General features: G+C 39.4%; 1 protein-coding gene across 2 annotated transcripts in view; it reads left to right on the top strand.

The window, feature by feature from the left end:
- The window catches only part of SLAIN2 (SLAIN motif family member 2), a 59417-nt gene extending 43013 nt beyond the window's left edge, over nucleotides 1-16404 (top strand). For both annotated transcript variants that reach the window (XM_034771537.1, XM_034771538.1), the window contains 2 exons: nucleotides 11131-11452; nucleotides 13562-16404. In XM_034771537.1, coding sequence (XP_034627428.1) covers nucleotides 11131-11452; nucleotides 13562-13628 — 389 coding nt within the window. In that variant the 3' untranslated portion in view covers nucleotides 13629-16404. The remainder of the gene's footprint in view (nucleotides 1-11130; nucleotides 11453-13561) is intronic.
- Nucleotides 16405-18433: the final 2029 nt, after the last annotated feature.

Genomic DNA, 18433 nt, shown 5'->3' with positions numbered 1-18433 from the left:
GCTCAAAGGGGAAGCCCCTCTCCCCCCGCAAACTTCTCCTCATCTTTCCCAGATGAGTCTGTAATGCCTCCCCCTCCATCACTAGGTGATGATTTTAAGAACTTTCAGGATCTTACCAAGAGAATGGCAGATGAGCTGCAAATTCCCCTGTAGGAGATAACCGACATGCATCACAAGATGATAGATATTCTCCATACTGTCTCCTTGTCCAAAGTTGCCCTCCCAATTAATGAGGTGATTCTAGATCCTGCCAAAGTCATCTGGTCAGACACCAACCTGCAAGAGAGCCAACAAGAAGTACTACATACCTCCCCAAAAGGCAAGCTTTGTTTCAACATCCACAACCCAACTCGATTGTAGTGGATGCGGTTAATGCACACAGCAAACATCATCATGCCAAGTCGACCCCATTCAATTGGGATTGGAAGAAGCTAGATCTCTTTGGGAGGAAGGCGTATTCGTTGGTGACATTGCAGCTTAGAGTCACAAACTACCAAGCTGTCAGGACCAAATATGGTTTTATTAATGATGGAAAACGCAATGAGTTTGTGGAACATCTGTCAGAGGCACAAAAGGAGCAGTTTCAGGCCCTTGTCAGAGAGGGCCATTTAGTAGCTAGAACTGTGATAAAGATACTGGACGTGGCCGATACAGCAGCCCGCTTGGTCTCTAAGGCGGTGATAATAAGGTTGTCTTCCTGGTTACACCTTTCAGGGTTGCCCAAAGAGCTGCAGTCAATGGTGGAAGATCTCCCATTTGAAGGGCCCAAGCTCTTGGCGGACAGACAGACTCCACTCTCCACACCCTGAAGGATTCCTGGGCCACATTACACTCCCTGAGAACCTACACTGCGGGACAAAAGAGAAGATACAGCTCTCAAGTACATCACAGGTCACAACCTCTTCAGTACCACCCTCACAGTGCTATTTTGAATCGTAGCGCAAAAGGCCCAGAATACAAAAGTGGAAGCAGACAGCACCCCAATCTGTGTCCCTTCACCTCTTCTCTGCTGAGCACTTCTGACAGTTTGGTTGAGGGTCCAAACAGTTATTCCTTGCAGTATCAGCTGCTTTCTATGCACCTGTCACATCCCTTCAGAAGTCTCTTGGCCCTCTTTCACAACAGTTGGAAGAATATCACCTCCGACAGATGGGTCTTGGAGATTATTTTGAAGGGTTACGCCATTCAATTCACATTCCTCCCTCACTCCCACCTCCCTTCCCAGTCCCTCTTCAGGGACCCTTTGTGACAGGTTGGGTTACAGAAACCCCCTTGGGACTGTCACCTGATGTCACCTGAGACTACAGCAATAGATAGCCTCGAGACAGACCATGAGGGCGGGACAGTGCATGTGCGGGCTGAACTGCTACCTAAAATCTCTGTTTAGAAGTGCAGGGGCACAGATACACCTAGAGTGGAGCACCCATAGGGAGAGACATCTCGAAGAACCATCGTTATTGCACAAAATGAGTAACTTTCTCATCCCAGAATGTCACTTATTTTAATAACTGTTTAGGAAGTTTTAACAGATGTATAAATCATTGTCATGTAAATATCAGAACAGAGCAATCATTACAACAGTGAGCTTATTTGTTGTTTCTCTAAACATTTACTAACAGTAAAACACTTTTTATCACTTTTCTGATTTTCTGTACTTCAAAGGTCTTAAAAGGACAATCTGTTCTGGAAATATTTTTACTGCTACTGGTATTTCAAAGTGCATAACACAACTGTAATATCTCTTTGTGCAAGGATGATCTCAGTGCGTTATACAGAATAAAACCAACACCCCTGTGAAATAGCCAAGAAATTATATTTAACAGTTAAACTGAAGTAGTTTATACAACTTATTCAAGATCACATAGCAAGCCAGTGATAGCCAGAACCCAGATTCCTGACTGTTCCTATTCTAAGCAGGTGACCACACTGTTCTTTCATACTGATCAGAATCTCTTCACATCAAATTCTTATGATATGTTGATCTTTGCCTCTATGGACTAGATTCAATTTTCTGGAGTGTATATAACACTGAGTGTCTTTCATCTGACTTCAGCATGACTTAGACAATTTTACCCTCACAATATCCCAGTGAGATAGGCAATTATCCCCATTTTACAGAAGGAGAAACTGAATCCCAAACTAAATGACTTATCTAATGTCATACAAAAAGTCTGTGGCAGAACGGGAATTAAAAGCATGTCTCCTTACGCCCAGACTGGAGTGGCTTCATCCTTGTGCTGTAGCTAGAATTTCTAATCATATCTTTTTAAAGGAATGAAGTTACTTATATGTAAGTAGAGTTCTCAAACACTTTCTCATTTTGTTTAATTCAACTGCTTGTGTTAGTGGTGTGTGTATATATAGCACTTGAATTGTATATGCCCCACCATTGTACAACAAGCAAGTCTTATTAATTAATCCACGAGTTTACTCCTTTGTTCTTCTGTCTTCAGGGAACTCTGCTTACAGGTAAGTCTCCTTTCTAGTCTAAAGATGCCAAATGGACTTTTATTAAACATTGTTCAAAAGTGTTCTCTAGGCAAAGTACTTTTGCTACATAGAACAGAACTATTAGACCATCTGCCAATAATTATGTCATGCTGGCTGTGGTTTGGAGTTAATCAAAGAATGAATGATTTAAACAAAGTACTTTGCCTTGTTAAGAACCTTTGCTCTCAAAACAAATACAACTGTTAAAAATAAGTGGACAGTGTGGTGCTGTGGTGACTGAAGTATTTTATGAATTCATAGCTCTGACTGGAACCCTATTCATAATATTGTAGTTCAGAAGAAAACTGACTTTGGGGAATTGGGATGTTTACATTATTTTATTGGCTACATATCTCTACTGGAAACTTGCAAACGATCTCTAATTATGTCATATTCTTAAGAATGTTACTACTTTACAAGTCCCATATTTTGCCTAGAAACCCTCTTCCCTTTGTGCCTGCAAGAGAGTATCTCAAACATCATAACAGACCAAAACTAAAGGCCATTTAGTCTGATGTAAGAGCAATGATCCTTGGCTGGTTTAAAACCGTGTAGTCAAGGTGGTGACTGTGATGTCATATACATGTTCTACACCTAGATGAGATCTATCAAAGATTGTAGGAAAGTTTTGTGTTTAAACTATTGCATGACTTAGATCTTTTGCAATTTCAGTAACACCCTTAAGTTACTAGCAGTATTTCATCTTTAAAAACATAAGAATGGCCGTACTGGGTCAGACCAAAGATCCATCTAGCCCAGTATCCTGTCTACTGACAGTGGCCAATGCCAGGAGCCACAGAGGGAGTGAACCTAACAGGTAATGATCAAGTGATCTCTCTCCTGCCATCCATCTCCACCCTCTGACAAACAGAGGCTAGGGACACCATTCCTTATCCATCGTGGCTAATAGCCACTAATGGACTTAACCTCCATGAATTTATCCAGTTCTCTTTTAAACGCTGTTATAGTCCTAGCCTTCACAACCTCCTCAGGTAAGGCGTTCCACACGTTGACTGTGCGCTGTGTGAAGAAGAACTTCCTTTTATTTGTTTTAAACCTGCTGCCTATTAATGTCATTTGGTGACCACTAGTTCTTGTATTATAGGAATAAGTAAATAACTTTTCTTTATCTACTTTCTCCACATCACTCATGATTTTATATACCTCTCATATCCCCCCTTAGTCTCCTCTTTTCCAAGCTGAAAAGTCCTAGCCTCTTTAATTTCTCCTCATATGGGACCCTCTCCAAACCCCTAATCATTTTAGTTGCCCTTCTCTGAACCTTTTCTAGTGCCAGTATATCTTTTTTGAGATGAGGAGACCATATCTGTACGCGGTATTCAAGATGTGGGCGTACCATCGATTTATATAAGGGCAATAATATATTCTCCGTCTTATTCTCTATCCCCTTTTTAATGATTCCTAACATCCTGTTTGCTTTTTTGACCGCCTCTGCACACTGCGTGGACATCTTCAGAGAACTATCCACTATGACTCCAAGATCTTTTTCCTGATTTGTTGTAGCTAAATTAGCCCCCATCATATTGTATATAGAGTTGGAGTTATTTTTTCCAATGTGCATTACTTTACATTTATCTGCATTAAATTTCATTTGCCATTTTGTTGCCCAATCACTTAGTTTTGTGAGATCTTTTTGTAGTTCTTCACAGTCTGCTTTGGTCTTAACTATCTTGAGCAGTTTAGTATCATCTGCAAACTTAGTCACCTCACTTTTTACCCCTTTCTCCAGATCATTTATGAATAAGTTGAATAGGATTGGTCCTAGGACTGACCCTTAGGGAACACCACTAGTTACCCCTCTCCATTCTGAGAATTTACCATTAATTCCTACCCTTTGTTCCCTGTCTTTTAACCAGTTCTCAATCCATGAAAGGACCTTCCCTTTTATCCCATGAAAACTTAATTTATGTAAGAGCCTTTGGTGAGGAACCTTGTCAAAGGCTTTCTGGAAATCTTAAGTACACTATGTCCACTGGATCCTCCTTGTCCACATGTTTGTTGACCTCTTCAAAGAACTCTAATAGATTAGTAAGACATGATTTCCCTTTAGAGAAACAATGTTGACTTTTGCCCAACAATTTATGTTCTTCTATGTGTCTGACAATTTTATTCTTTACTTTTGTTTCGACTAATTTGCCCAGTACCGACATTAGACTTACCGGTCTGTAATTGCCAGGATCACCTCTAGAGCCCTTTTTAAATATTGGCGTTACATTAGCTATCTTCCAGTCGTTGGGTACAGAAGCCGATTTAAAGGACAGGTTACAAACCCTAGTTAATAGTTCCGCAATTTCACATTCGAGTTCTTTCAGAACTTTTGGGTGAATGCCATCTGGTCCTGGTGACTTCTTAATGTTAAGTTTATCAATTAATTCCAAAACCTCCTCTTGTGACACTTCAATCTGTGACAGTTCCTCAGATTTGTCACCTACAAAAGCCAGCTCAGGTTTGGGAATCTCCCTAACATCCTCAGCCATGAAGACTGAAGCAAAGAATTCATTTAGTTTCTCCGCAATGACTTTATCATCTTTAAGCGCTCTTTTTCTATCTCCATCATCGAGGGGCCCCACTGGTTGTTTAGCAGGCTTCCTGCTTCTGATGTACTTAAAAAACATTTTATTACCTTTTGAGTTTTTGGCTAGCAGTTCTTCAAACTCCTCTTTGGCTTTTCTTATTACATTTTTACACTTAATTTGGCAGTGTTTATGTTCCTTTCTATTTACCTTGCTAGGATTTGACTTCCACTTTTTAAAGGAAGTCTTTTTATCGCTCACTGCTTCTTTTACATGGTTAAGCCACGGTGGCTCTTTTTTAGTTTTTTGTACCGTGTTTCTTAATTTGGGGTATACATTTAAGTTGGGCCTCTATTATGGCGTCTTTAAAAAGCGCCCATGCAGCTTGCAGGGATTTCCCTTTAGTCATTGTACCTTTTAATTTCTGTTTAACTAACCCCCTCATTTTTGCATAGTTCCCCTTTTTGAAATTAAATGCCACAGTGTTGGGCTGTTGAGATGTTCTTCCCACAACAGGGATGTTAAATGTTGTTATATTATGGTCACTATTTCCAAGCGGTCCTGTTGTTATTACCTCTTGGACCAGCTCCTGCGCTCCACTCCGGACTAAATCTAGAGTTGCCTCTCCCCTTGCGGGTTCCCGTATCAGCTGCTCCATGAAGCAGTCATTTAAAGTATCGAGAAATTTTGTCTCTGCATTTCACCCTGACATGACATGTACCCAGTCAATATGGGGATAATTGAAATCCCCCAATATTATTGAGTTCTTAATTTTAATAGCCTAATTTCCCTTAGCATTTCATCGTCACTATCACTGTCCTGGTCAGGTGGTCGCTAATAGAGCCCTAATGTTATATTCTTATTAGAGCATGAAATTACTATCCATAGAGATTCTGTGGAACATGTGGATTCACTTAGGATTTTTACTTCATTTGATTCTACATTTTCTTTCACATATAGTGCCACTCCTCCCCCCCCCCCCGCACGACCTGTTCTATCCTTCCGATATATTTTGTACCCCGGAATGATTGTGTCCCATTGATTGTCCTCAGTCCACCAGATTTCTGTGATGCCTATTATATCAATATCCTTCTTTATCACGAGGCACTTTAGTTCACCCATCTTATTATTTAGACTTCTAACATTTGTGTATAAGCACTTTTAAATACTTGTCACTGTTTTTATTAGTTAAAACCTAATCCTCCAGATTTGTGCCCCTCCTTGGGTCCATGTAGAATGTTGCTGCTAAAATAATCTTCCTTTCAACTCATTCTGTCCACAGCATACTTTTTTTTTTTCCTTTGAATCCCCCTTCTGGCTTCTTCTTCTCCACTGATCAGTTATAATCTGTTCCTTGCCTTTAAGGCTGTACATGATGTAGCCCCTTCTCTGTTTATCTGCTCTTGTAGCTTATTGCATTGTCCATGTCTAATTATTCTAGCCTCCACCACTTGTTTGTCAACTTCTTGCATAAGCAGCTTCATGCTTTATTCCAAGGGTGGGCAAACTATGGCCTGCGGGCCACATTCTGCCTGTGGGACCGTCCTGCCCGGCCCCCGAGCTCCTGGCCCGGGAGGCTCGCCCCTGGCCCCTCCCCTGCTGTCCCCCTTCCCCCGCAGCCTCAGCTCGCTCGCTTGCTCTGCCGCCGGCGCAATGCTCTGGGCAGCGGGGCTGTGAGCTCCTGGGGCAGCGCAGCTGCAGAGCCCGGCCTTACCCGGTGCTCCAGGCAGCATGGTAAGGGAGCACGGAGCAGCGGGGGTTGGATAGGGGGCATGGGAGTTTGGGGTGGTGGTCAGGGGTGGGAGTGTGGATGGGGGCGGGGTGGTCGGGGGGGGGAATAGGGGGTTGAATGGGGGCAGGGGTACCGGGGGGCAGTCAGTAAGGAGGGGGCAGCAGGGAGCAGTCAAGGTCAGGGGTTCCAGGGGCAGTCAGGGGACAGGGAGAAGGGGTGGTTAAACACTGGAATAAACTGCCTAGGGAGATTGTAGAATCTCCATTTCTGGAGCTATTTAAGAGCAGGTTAGATGGTCTAAACAGTATTTGGTCCTGCCATGAGGGAAGGGGACTGGACTCAATGACCTCTCGAGGTCCCTTCCAGCCCTAGAATCTATGAATGGGGGAGGGGTCCTGGGGGGACCATCAGGAATGAGAGGAGAGGTTGGATGGGGCGGCAGGGGTCCATGGGCAGTTAATAGGATAGGGAGCGGAGGAGTGTGGATGGGGCAGGGGTCCCGGGAGGGTGGGGGCAGATAGGAGGTGGGGGCCGGGCCACAACCCCCTCCCCTAACCGGCCCTCCATACAATTTCCAAAACCTGATGCAGCCCTCAGCCCAAAAAGTTTGCCCACCCTTGCTTTATTCCCTGCTATCCCTTCCTGATCAAGAGAGCCACTATTTGCTGCTTCAGATCCCTCCTCAAGACCCACTTCTGCTATGTCGTCTATGGAAAATGGCCAGTCTGGAGGCCAGTGGAAATATGGAGATCATATTTTTGTGTGCCTTTAATACTGTATTAAATATAGGTTTCAGGGTAGCAGCCGTGTTAGTCTGTATCCTCAAAAAGAACAGGAGTACTTGTGGCACCTTAGAGACTAACGAATTTATTAGAGCATAAGCTTTCGTGGGCTACAACCCACTTCTTCGGATGCATATAGAGTGAAACATATATTGAGGAGATATATATATACACACACACAGAGAGCATGAACAGGTGGGAGTTGTCTTACCAACTCTGAGAGGCCAATTAAGTAAGAGAAAAAAAACTTTTGAAGTGATAATCAAGATAGCTCAGTACAGACAGTTTGATAAGAAGCAAGTGTGAGAATACTTACAAGGGGAGATAGATTCAATGTTTGTAATGGCTCAGCCATTCACAGTCCTTATTTAATCCTGAGTTGATTGTGTCTAGTTTGCATATCAATTCCAGCTCAGCAGTCTCTCGTTGGAGTCTGTTTTTGAAGTTTTTCTGTTTTAAGATAGTCACCCGCAGGTCTGTCATCCGAAGAAGTGGGTTGTAGCCCACGAAAGCTTATGCTCTAATAAATTTGTTAGTCTCTAAGGTGCCACAATTACTCCTGTATTAAATATAGTTCATAAACAGCAACTTGCAACCTACTAATTGTGTATCTAACTAATTTGCAACCCTATGCCCCTATTTTTATTCTAGTCGTTCCCTCACTCTGCTTTACCTTCTTTTTTGAATTGTCAAGTATTGCCTTAAAGAGAGATTAATAAACTCTGTAGGGTAGGAACTATCTCCTTCAAGTTTGTACTGCATCTATCACAATGGGGAGCCAACCATGATTGTGACCTCCAGCAGATACAAATGATGACAAATTGGTATAGTATATTCACTTGTTGAACACCAAATTCACGATAGCTATAGTCATTTGTTGAACACTAATTTTACTATTGTATTTTTCTGAATAAATTTAATCTAATTTCCTGTGTCTACCTTATCACTGAATCCACCTTAAAAAGGTGATAAGCTAGTTTTAAGGCTAGTGGAATTCTATCAAGATCTCAAGGAAATAATTTGGTTCAAATATTCTGTTTTACTTTTTTTTAACAATATTAAGACTAAATAAATAAGACTGTTCTATTAATGGCTTTTAATATTTTATTTGGAGAATAAAGTTTAAGATGTATTGTACTGGTGGCACACTAATGCACTACTAAGAATGATTTACATGCATCAGTGACACTGGTAATTTAAATATTCTTTAGTTAGTATCTTTCTATAGATAAGACAGATGACAAAAAATTATTGCTAAATGTCTAAAATGTCAGCAACATACTATTTAGTGTCATACGATGCACAAGGGAACTCCTGTTAGGGTAACTCCCATTATACTAGAAGTTTCAGGGAGAATACTCCCTTTTAACACACATCAGAAAAGCAAGTTAACAGATGTTAATACTGTCTACACTACAGCTATGCTGGCATAGCCCCTTAGTATAGGCTACTGACAGAAGGAACACCACCTCCCAACTTTGTTAGCTATGTTGACAGAAGTACTCTTCTGCTGGCATAGCTGTTCCTCCACTGGAGGTTTTGTCAGTCTGGGTTTGGGTGTTTTCATACCCTTCACTAACGTTACTATGAGAACATGAGTTTAAGTTTAGACCAAGCCACTGTGTGTAAACTTTATGAAGCTTCTTGAACACCAAGAGAAATAAGGCATAAAAGTATTGCATGTCTAAATGGTTAAGTGAAACAAACTGCAAATGGGACTTCCTTGGCTTGAAGATTTTCCCAGGAAAAGTTTGATAAATATCTTGTTGGGAGGAAGGCTGTTAGTCATAGTTTTCTATCTGTATTTTAACTAAATGCTCTAGTATATTCACTTTTAGGCTCATGTTCTTATGTTTATGGTAGCTCAGACTTTAACATTATCAAATCATTATGCTTGGTCTTAGTCTGTGATTGACGGACTGAGTTAAGAGGCGAGGCTTAAGAGTAACCTTTAGGATCCTTGGATTTTTTTCTTAGCAAAGTCTCATTGCATCAAAATCAGTATACAGAATTAGAAATGCAGGTGTAACTAACCTTCAGCGATAGTACAGCAACCTGGTGTCTTCAGAACTTCCATTTAGCAATGTGCCTTTTTAAAACTTTCTCACTGAGGAGTGCAACTCTTCCATTTATACGAATCTGAAGCAACTGTGAGTTGTCCTAAATTTATTCTTGACAGATGCTTCTATTTCAAATATTGTTTTGAACAGAATACTCTTGCAAAAGTAACCTAACATAGGTACAAAATCTTTCTTGGCATTTACCATGATTGATATAGAGAACAGTCTTGTTCATGAATCCAAAATATAAACTGTTAACGCAAGGTGAATGGAGTTACAGGCCTGGGATGTCAAGATCTTTAAGTACTACACTTAGGAAGGAAAAATCAAATGCACAAATAAAGAATTTAAATAACTCACTAGGCAGCAGTACTGCAGAAAAGGATAGTGGATCACAAATTGAATGAGTCAACAGTATGATGTTCCCCCTCCCCCCAAAGTGTCATTCTGGACTGTATTAACAAAAGTGTCATTTGTAAGACACAAGTGATAATTGTTCTGCTTTACTTGGCACTCTGTCCACTTTTGGGCACCATACTTTAAGAAAGATGTGAACTAATTGGAGGAGAATCCAGAGGACAGCAACAAAAATTGAGGTTTGGAAAACCTAACCGATGAGGACAGCTTGAAAGAATTGGTCATATTTAGTCTAAAGAAGAGAAGACTGAGGGAGGACAAGTCTTCAAATATGTTCTCCATGCCAAATGAAGGAAGAAGTATTAATTGGCTTAGGTTGCAAGAAGGAAAATGTAGGGTTGGATATTAGAAAAAATTCTCTAAGTATAAGGATAGTAAAGCACTGGAACAGTTACCTGGGGAAGGTTTGGAATGCCCATCCTTCTAGCATTTTAAGAACAGGTTAGACAAGCATCTGTCATGGATGGTCTATATCTACTTAATGCTGCCTCAGCATGAGGAGAGGAACTAGATCCAGGGGTTCTCAACCTTTTTTTCTTTCTGATTTCCCCCCCCAACGTGCTATAAAAATTCCATGACCTGTCTGTGCCATGACAACTGTTTTTCTCCATATAAAAGCCAGGGCCAGCGTAAAGGGATAGCAAGCAGGACAATTGCCCGGCGTCCCAGGCCACAGGGGGACTTGTGAAGCTAAGTTGCTCAGGCTTCAGCCTCAGGTGGTGGGGCTTTGGCTTTCTGCCCTGGGCCCCAGCAAGTCTAATGCCGGCCCTGCTTGGTGGACCCCCTGAAACTTGCTCGTGGCCCCGCTGTGGGCCCTGGACCCCTGGTTAAGAACCACTGAACTAGATGACCTCTTGAGGCCCTGTCCAAGGCTACATTTCTATAATTCTACAATTTCTAAAAATTGCAGAAATTACTTGATACTAGCAGGTTATCTGACCTCCCCTTCTCCATGCTGTTTTATTGGCTACATTCCAGTACATGTACTATTTTGTTGCATTTACCTTTTCCATGTGAAAATTTTCATTCCCTTTTATTAAACGGTCACTCATAGCCATAACTCAACATTACTTCTAGTGAAAGTGATTGATTATTTTGTGTATGTCATTTTTCAGTACCTTCTCCAAGTAAATTCCGGCCCCCTGCAGCACCATCACCCCTGGCTCTCCGACAGCCACTGAAAGCATTTAGTAACCATGGACCTGGTTCTGCTGCTGCTCCTCCAGAAGCTACACAACTGACACACAGCAGTTCTTCACCAGGACCTCTTGCAGCTCAGAATTCAGGCTCTCCAAGCCCTGCCAGCAGTATCAACAGTACTACTCTTACCAGACCAGCAGGGACAACGGGGGTGAGGAGTGGCTTGCCCAGACCTAGTGCCCCTTCTGCTGGGGGCATACCAGTGCCTCGCAGCAAACTTGCACAGCCTGTTCGCAGGTGAGTAATCTGAGGGGGGATTTTAAGTTCTGTATTCAGAACTAACACTTTCCTTAACACTTCTTTTGTACCTTGTACATTACCACAAAAAACTAGAGTAACTATTAACTTTAAAAAAGAATAGGAACATATAAAGATAACCCAGGCCTACTGTATTAAAATCTGCACAGTCCATTCTCCTGTCAAAATAAATACTTCCTTCCACCCCTGCAAAAAGAGCTTGTATCAGATGTAAAGCTAATAGTATACTTGGATTGTATTATTGAATGTAGTGTAGAACTAAAGTTCTTTAATTTTAAGTGAGTATTTATCCCCACAGACAGACCCACACATTAAAGGTGCATGCACTAGACAGTTACTTTAAGAAATGAGTAAAGAAGCAAAAGACAAATTCAAAAGCAGTGTTCAAGTTTAAAAGATAAATCTTTTGGTGCATACTGCTAAACAAAAAATTTTGATTTGTTAAACAATTCAAATAAATCATGTGAAATACATTAAGATGTCCATAATGATGCTCATAAAGTAGTTCAGTCCTTATTCACAGTAGAATAAAAAAACAGGTAAGTTCTGTTTACTATTATATAAGTTCAGATGCCAATCTTAGCTAAATGTTTGAATAGAAACAATAATGTGTTCAGAGACTTGTATTCAGTTCCAAGTTATCAACTGTCGAGCCTTAAAAGGAATGGGCAAGCTATGCAGATTTTATTAATACTTGGCTCTTTTATGGAGCCTTTCTTAAATCATCTCAAAGTGCTATACAAACAGCGGAAACCTGAGGTACCAAGAGGAAGTAATTGCCCAAGTTTTCACAAAGGTCAGTGGCAGAATTGGAACAAGAACTGAGATCTCGACTTGTAAGTCCATTGTCCTCCCCAACAGGCCACACTGCCTTAAGTGAAATACTGTAGTGATTTAAAAACGACAAGGAGTCCTTGTGGCGCCTTAGAGACTAACAAATTTATTTGGGCATAATCTTTCGTGGGCTAGAGTTCTTAGTCTCTAAGGTGCCACAAGGACTCCTCGTTGTTTTTGCTGATACAGACTAGCACGGCTACCATTCTGAAACCTGTAGTGATTTAGATATTTAGGAAGAGGAACACACCTCAGCTGTTTTTGCTTATTTCTAAAATCTGTCGTCAAGGTGCACAAGTCTCCTCACATACGCGTTAGAAAATAATTTAACTGTAGCTGTCATACTGAAAATACATTTCTGCCACTGGGTACAATGAAAGTGCAGTGTCAGACAGTGTTAGTCTGTCTTTTTTATTTATTTAACAATCTTAAAATGTAATAAAAGGCTGCCTTATTTCTGATTGCAAACTCTTAATACTAGTCTTAGAAGTCTCTTCTTAATGGTTCAATCACTATCGCATAACTGATCTCACTTTACAGCAAGATGTCCTTCCCCATTACCAAATCAAATGTTTATTTTATCTAAACTTTACAATTATTTTAGTGTTTTTATGGCGAGAAGGTGATTTTCTTTTTGAAATTTTGTATTACTGGGCTGAACAAAATGGATGGAGTTGTCCTTTCATCAATAAGGATTTGCCTGCTTTACTGTAAAACAAATGCATGTCATCAGATCGGATTCATAGTTCTGCAATTTTCAGAGTAACAGCCGTGTTAGTCTGTATCCGCAAAAAGAAGAACAGGAGTACTTGTGGCACCTTAGAGACTAACAAATTTATTAGAGCATAAGCTTTCGTGGACTACAGCCCACGAAGAAGTGGGCTGTAGTCCACGAAAGCTTATGCTCTAATAAATTTGTTAGTCTCTAAGGTGCCACAAGTACTCCTGTTCTTCTTTTTATAGTTCTGCAATGTGTAGTTTTATGAAGTCCTCTACATTTAACCATTTACATATGACTAAACATTTTATTAAAAACATAAGTTGTCAAAATATAAATGTTAAACCTTGAACTTAGTATTTATTTTTTTAAGTGCAATGTAATACAGTGATGCTTCTGAAACAAAATGGTTAAAGCATATAGTTTAGTTTTCAAGAAAAAATAATTTACTTATGTTAAATTCATGTATGTTAATGATTTGCAGCTTGAACAAATTAAGTGCAAACCAAACTGAAATAAATCTCATTTTATTTTAGATCATTACCAGCTCCTAAAAGCTATGGCAACATAAAAGACGAGAGTTGGAAAGATGGCTGCTACTGAACTGCAAAGCTTAAAAATGCAAAGTTCACTGGTTAATGGACACTCCTTCACCAAGCTAAAAGACAGCTTGATATGCAGACTGTTCAGATGTGACTTTCAGGATTTGTAAAATCCCAGACCTCTGTCTTTAATTAGCACAAACTGGCAGAGATTTTAAAGCAGCACTTTAATGACATTTAACATCATATATTTGGTGATCATACAATCTTTTACATGGAATTGCTGTCATTTCTAGGGTTTTTTGTTTTTTTTCTTGCTTGCTAAGAAAATTGTATCAATTTGAGCATTTATGACAATGGCCAATGTTTGGACAAAAAAACCCTAACAAATGCCAAAGAAATGCCCATCTTGAAAAACAGCAAGTAAAATAGCAAACTCCAATTGTTCAAAACTTCATATTCAGGCATCTAATTCAGCGGAATGATTCATTGGTAAATATGTACTATTTAAACATTAGCATGTTATCAGAGCCAAAGTTCTGATTGCGGATCACTACAGTGCTAATGAAACACCCACTTAAAACAATTGTAGAAAGTTCTGGTTGGAAAAAGTGGTACATATATCCTTCAGAAAGAATCCAGCAGTTCTCTCTGGAGGTATCCTAGAGTTGGTAAATAATAGTCATGGCATTGTTTTATCATTAAAGGTTTGGGTGTAGCAGACATACACACATTCAGATGGTGTAGGTTGCATCCTTTTTGTTTGTTTGACACATCAATTTTATGTGCTCTTATATTTTGATTGCCAAAAGGGCTTAGTATCAGTTGTACAATCTTTCTAAACCTTATAGTTCCTGGCTCAGGAAAGATGGCCTTTGCTATACTACCACACTTTTAGCACACTGCTAACTATTTAAGGAAACCTTTTTTTATAGCAGGTTTCCTTAAAAAGGAAAGAGCAGCTAGTAGTAACCATTTGTTCTAATATCACACCACAATGCTTATAGCCTGGAACACAATTGTATATGCTAATAGTTAATGAGAAGGAAAGACAACTATGCACTTGTAACATACAAATTGTAAGGAAATGAGTTGTACTGTTGATGCCAAATGATATTCATTTAAGTAATGTTTCATGGTATGAGGAAGTTTTCTGTATCCTACTTTTTACTTTTATCCATTTCTTAGATTGGTTTATTTTAAATTGTAAATATTTTTGCAGATGATATTGCCCATGTTAGTGTTTTAACTATGTACTTTGCCTTACATATCTGTATCTTACCTTGTTTGGTGACAGAGTATGAAATCTGCTACATATGTTTACAAACTATTAAATTCCTCTAGTGGCTCTCAGACTTACCTATTGACATTTACGTTGTTTTCACCTATTCTTATTAGCAATCTTGCTAACATTTTACTCAGTGGAAAAATTCTTTCTTACAATTAACATACAGACTGCTTTTTCTGTTCTATTTTGGAAGATTTGTAATATAAAGGTTTAAAACTAAAAATGTGTTGGGAGAGTCAGTTAAACAGGGAGTACTGTTTTTTGTGTGTAGAATTTTTCAGTACAAGATTTCTGGATGCGTCGTTTGCAGCAATGGCTAACATGATGGTATCTTTTGTACAATGACTGGAGAACACTAAAAGCTTTACGCTGGATTGGATGGTAGGTAGCTTTTAATCCCATTAGTTACCAGCACTTTGAAGTGTAAGTGCATTTTGACTCCCACCACTAAGAGGATAATTGATCCTGGAATTCCAGAGAACTCTGGACTTTTGGACCAGTGTTAACATTACTGGATGAAAAGCCATGCAACACTACTTGAGATGGGAAAAGCCAAATCGAAAGTTTTAGGGACTAGACTGCAACTATGACTACTCAAGCAGCTGCAAGCACAATTTGTATCAATAATGAAAAGACTTCATACCATAGTGACTAAGCTCTCTCAAGTGTGACTGCTCTCTGAAGTCAGGGCATCAAATATACTGTAATTCAGTAGGAAAACTGCAGCAGGGGTTATAAAAGAGCTACCGTGCACTATTCGACCAGTACATGCTACTGATCTAGCCTTCAGTCATTTGCTGGCATAGAAAACGTATTTCAGTTAGTGGTATCTCTGGTAACTACTATAAGAAACAGAAGATTGGATCAAAACTATCCAGCCTCACTAACAAAGCCCAAACATTTGTTTAAAATGTTACAAAGCAATGCTGCAGTCTTCAGTAAAAGAGAAGGGATTTTAATTGGTGATTTTTATTATGAAAATATTGAATTGACTTTTTTTAGTTTTGAAAATCATCTGAATTTTCTGAAGATATTCAGGTTAATTTTTTAAATAAAGGCTGCATCAGAGTATTGTGTACATTATTTATTTTTTTAAATTCCAGCAATTACCTTCATCACTGGTTGAAGGTATGTTGTGCTTAAGTTACATAAGCATCCTTTTATCTGCTGTTCTACTCCCACAGAAATATAGCTAATAATTTCCCGAAGAGAGAAACAATCTGTTTACTAGGAAGCCTTTGTGCAGTACCAGTTTCTCAATATCAGGAAATCCTAGATCTTTCTGTGTTTAGAGATTCAGATATATTGCGGAAGTGTGGAAATACGGATTTGATAAACTAGTGCCTATGATTTACTTAACTTATGTTTGATATAGTAGTAAGGGTTTTATGAATGTGGATTATTTTTTGTGCCAACATCGGAATTGTCATATGTATGTAGGCAGAAAGACTTGAATTCTGCTTCCAAAGTTATTTAATTTTTCTGTGTTTGAATGTTTTTGTAAGTGTTAATAAAAGTGTAAAAAATGGAAAAATATAAATATTCTTACCACAAAGCACTTTTCTTGTGGATCATTTTTCTATAAAACCTATTTGTTTGAAAGTTTCAACTCTCTAGAGAGCATTCTAGAAGTGTATGAAGTTGCCAAACTCTGGAAATCAGTTTTTTTAAATTGGGGATTGTTAATAGTTTACTTTCTTAAAAATTAACTTTAGATTTCAGTGGCTCAGTAACTAGTCCTATTGCTTATTGGCTCTCTTAATTAATGTGTTGAGTCTAATTGGTTACATATTTGGCCCCAGTTCTGTTCATCTGTGGTTTTAGTACAGAAGATTGAAATTAGACTTCTGTTAAATATGAAGGCCTCTGATTTTGATCTTATACATTGTCCTTTCAGATCCCATGAAACTGGATTCAGATATTTATCCAGCCTGAATTGTGCACATGCATGTGCAGATCCAGATAAATGATCTGGAAAAAGGTGAGGTGGCAAAATTTGCAGATGATACAAAATTACTGAAGATAGTTAAGACCCAGGCAGACTGCAAAGAGCTACACAAGGATCTCTCAAAACTGGGTGACTGGGCAACAAAATGGCAGATGAAATTTAATGTTGATAAATGCAAAGTAATGCACATTGGAAAGCATAATCCCAACTATAAATATAAAATGATGGGGTCTAAATTAGCTGTTACCACTCAAGAAAGAGATTTTGGAGTCATTGTGGATAATTCTCTGAAAACATCCACTCAATGTGCAGTGGTAGTCAAAAAAGCAAATGGAATGCTGGGAATCATTAAGAAAGGGATAGATAATAAGACCAAAAATATCATGTATATCATCAATAACAGGATGTTAGGAATCATTAAAAACGGGATAGAGAATAAGACAGAGTATCTTATTGCCCTTATATAAATCGAAGGTATGCCCACATCTTGAATACTGCGTACAGATGATGTCTCCTCATCTCAAAAAAGATATACTGGCATTAGAAAAGGTTCAGAGAAGGGCAACTAAAATGATTAGGGGTTTGAAACGGGTCCCATTTGAGGAGAGATTTAAGAGGTTAGGACTTTTCAGCTTGGAAAAGAGGAGACTAAGTGGGGATATGATTTTATATACCTCTATCATGAGTGATGTGGAGAAAGTAAATAAGGAAAAGTTATTTACTTGTTCCCATAATACAAGAACTAGGGGCCACAAAATGAAATTAATGGGCAGCAGGTTTAAAACAAATAAAAGAAAGTATTTCTTCACACAGCGCACACTCAACTTGTGGAACTCCTTGCCTGAGGAGGTTGTGAAGGCTAGGATTATAACGGCGTTTAAAAGAGAACTGGATAAATTCATGGAGGCCAAGTCCATTAATGGCTATTAGCCAGGATGGATAAGGAATGGTGTCCCTAGCCTCTGTCAGAGGGTGGAGATGAATGGCAGGACAGAGATCACTTGATCATTACCTGTTAGGTTCACTTGCTCTGGGGTACCTGGCATTGGCCACTGTGGGCAGACAGGATACTGGAATAGATGGACCTTTGGTTTGACCCATTATGGCTGTTCTTATGTAATGTTCTTATGTTACCTCTATATAAATCCATGGTACGCCCACATTTTGAATACTGTGTGCAGATGTGGTCACCCCATCTCAGAAAAGATATATTGGAATTGGAAAAGGTTCAGAAAAGGGCAACAAAAATGATTAGGGTATGGAATGGCTTCCGTATGAGGCCAGATTAATAAAACTTTTTCAGCTTGGAAAAGAGATGGCTCAGGGGAGATATGATTGAGGTCTATAAAATCATGATTGGTGTAGAAAAAGTAACACAAGAACTAGGGGTCACCAAATTAAATTAATAGGCAGCAGGTTTAAAACAAATAAAAGGAAGTATTTCTTCACACAAAGCACAGTCAACCTGTGGAACTCCTTGCCAGAGGATGTGAAGGCAAGACCACAACAGGGTTCAAAAAAGAACTAGATAAATTCATGGAGGATAGGTCTGTCAATAGCTATTACCTAGGATGGGCAGGGATAGTGTCCCTAGCCTCTGTTTGCCAGAAGCTGGGAATGAGGGCCACTA

This window comes from Trachemys scripta, chromosome 5 (genome assembly GCF_013100865.1).
Source record: "Trachemys scripta elegans isolate TJP31775 chromosome 5, CAS_Tse_1.0, whole genome shotgun sequence".
Classification (NCBI taxonomy): domain Eukaryota; kingdom Metazoa; phylum Chordata; order Testudines; family Emydidae; genus Trachemys; species Trachemys scripta.
The sequence above is the reverse complement of the archived record's forward strand: the minus strand, read 5'-3'. Positions and strand labels throughout refer to the sequence as shown.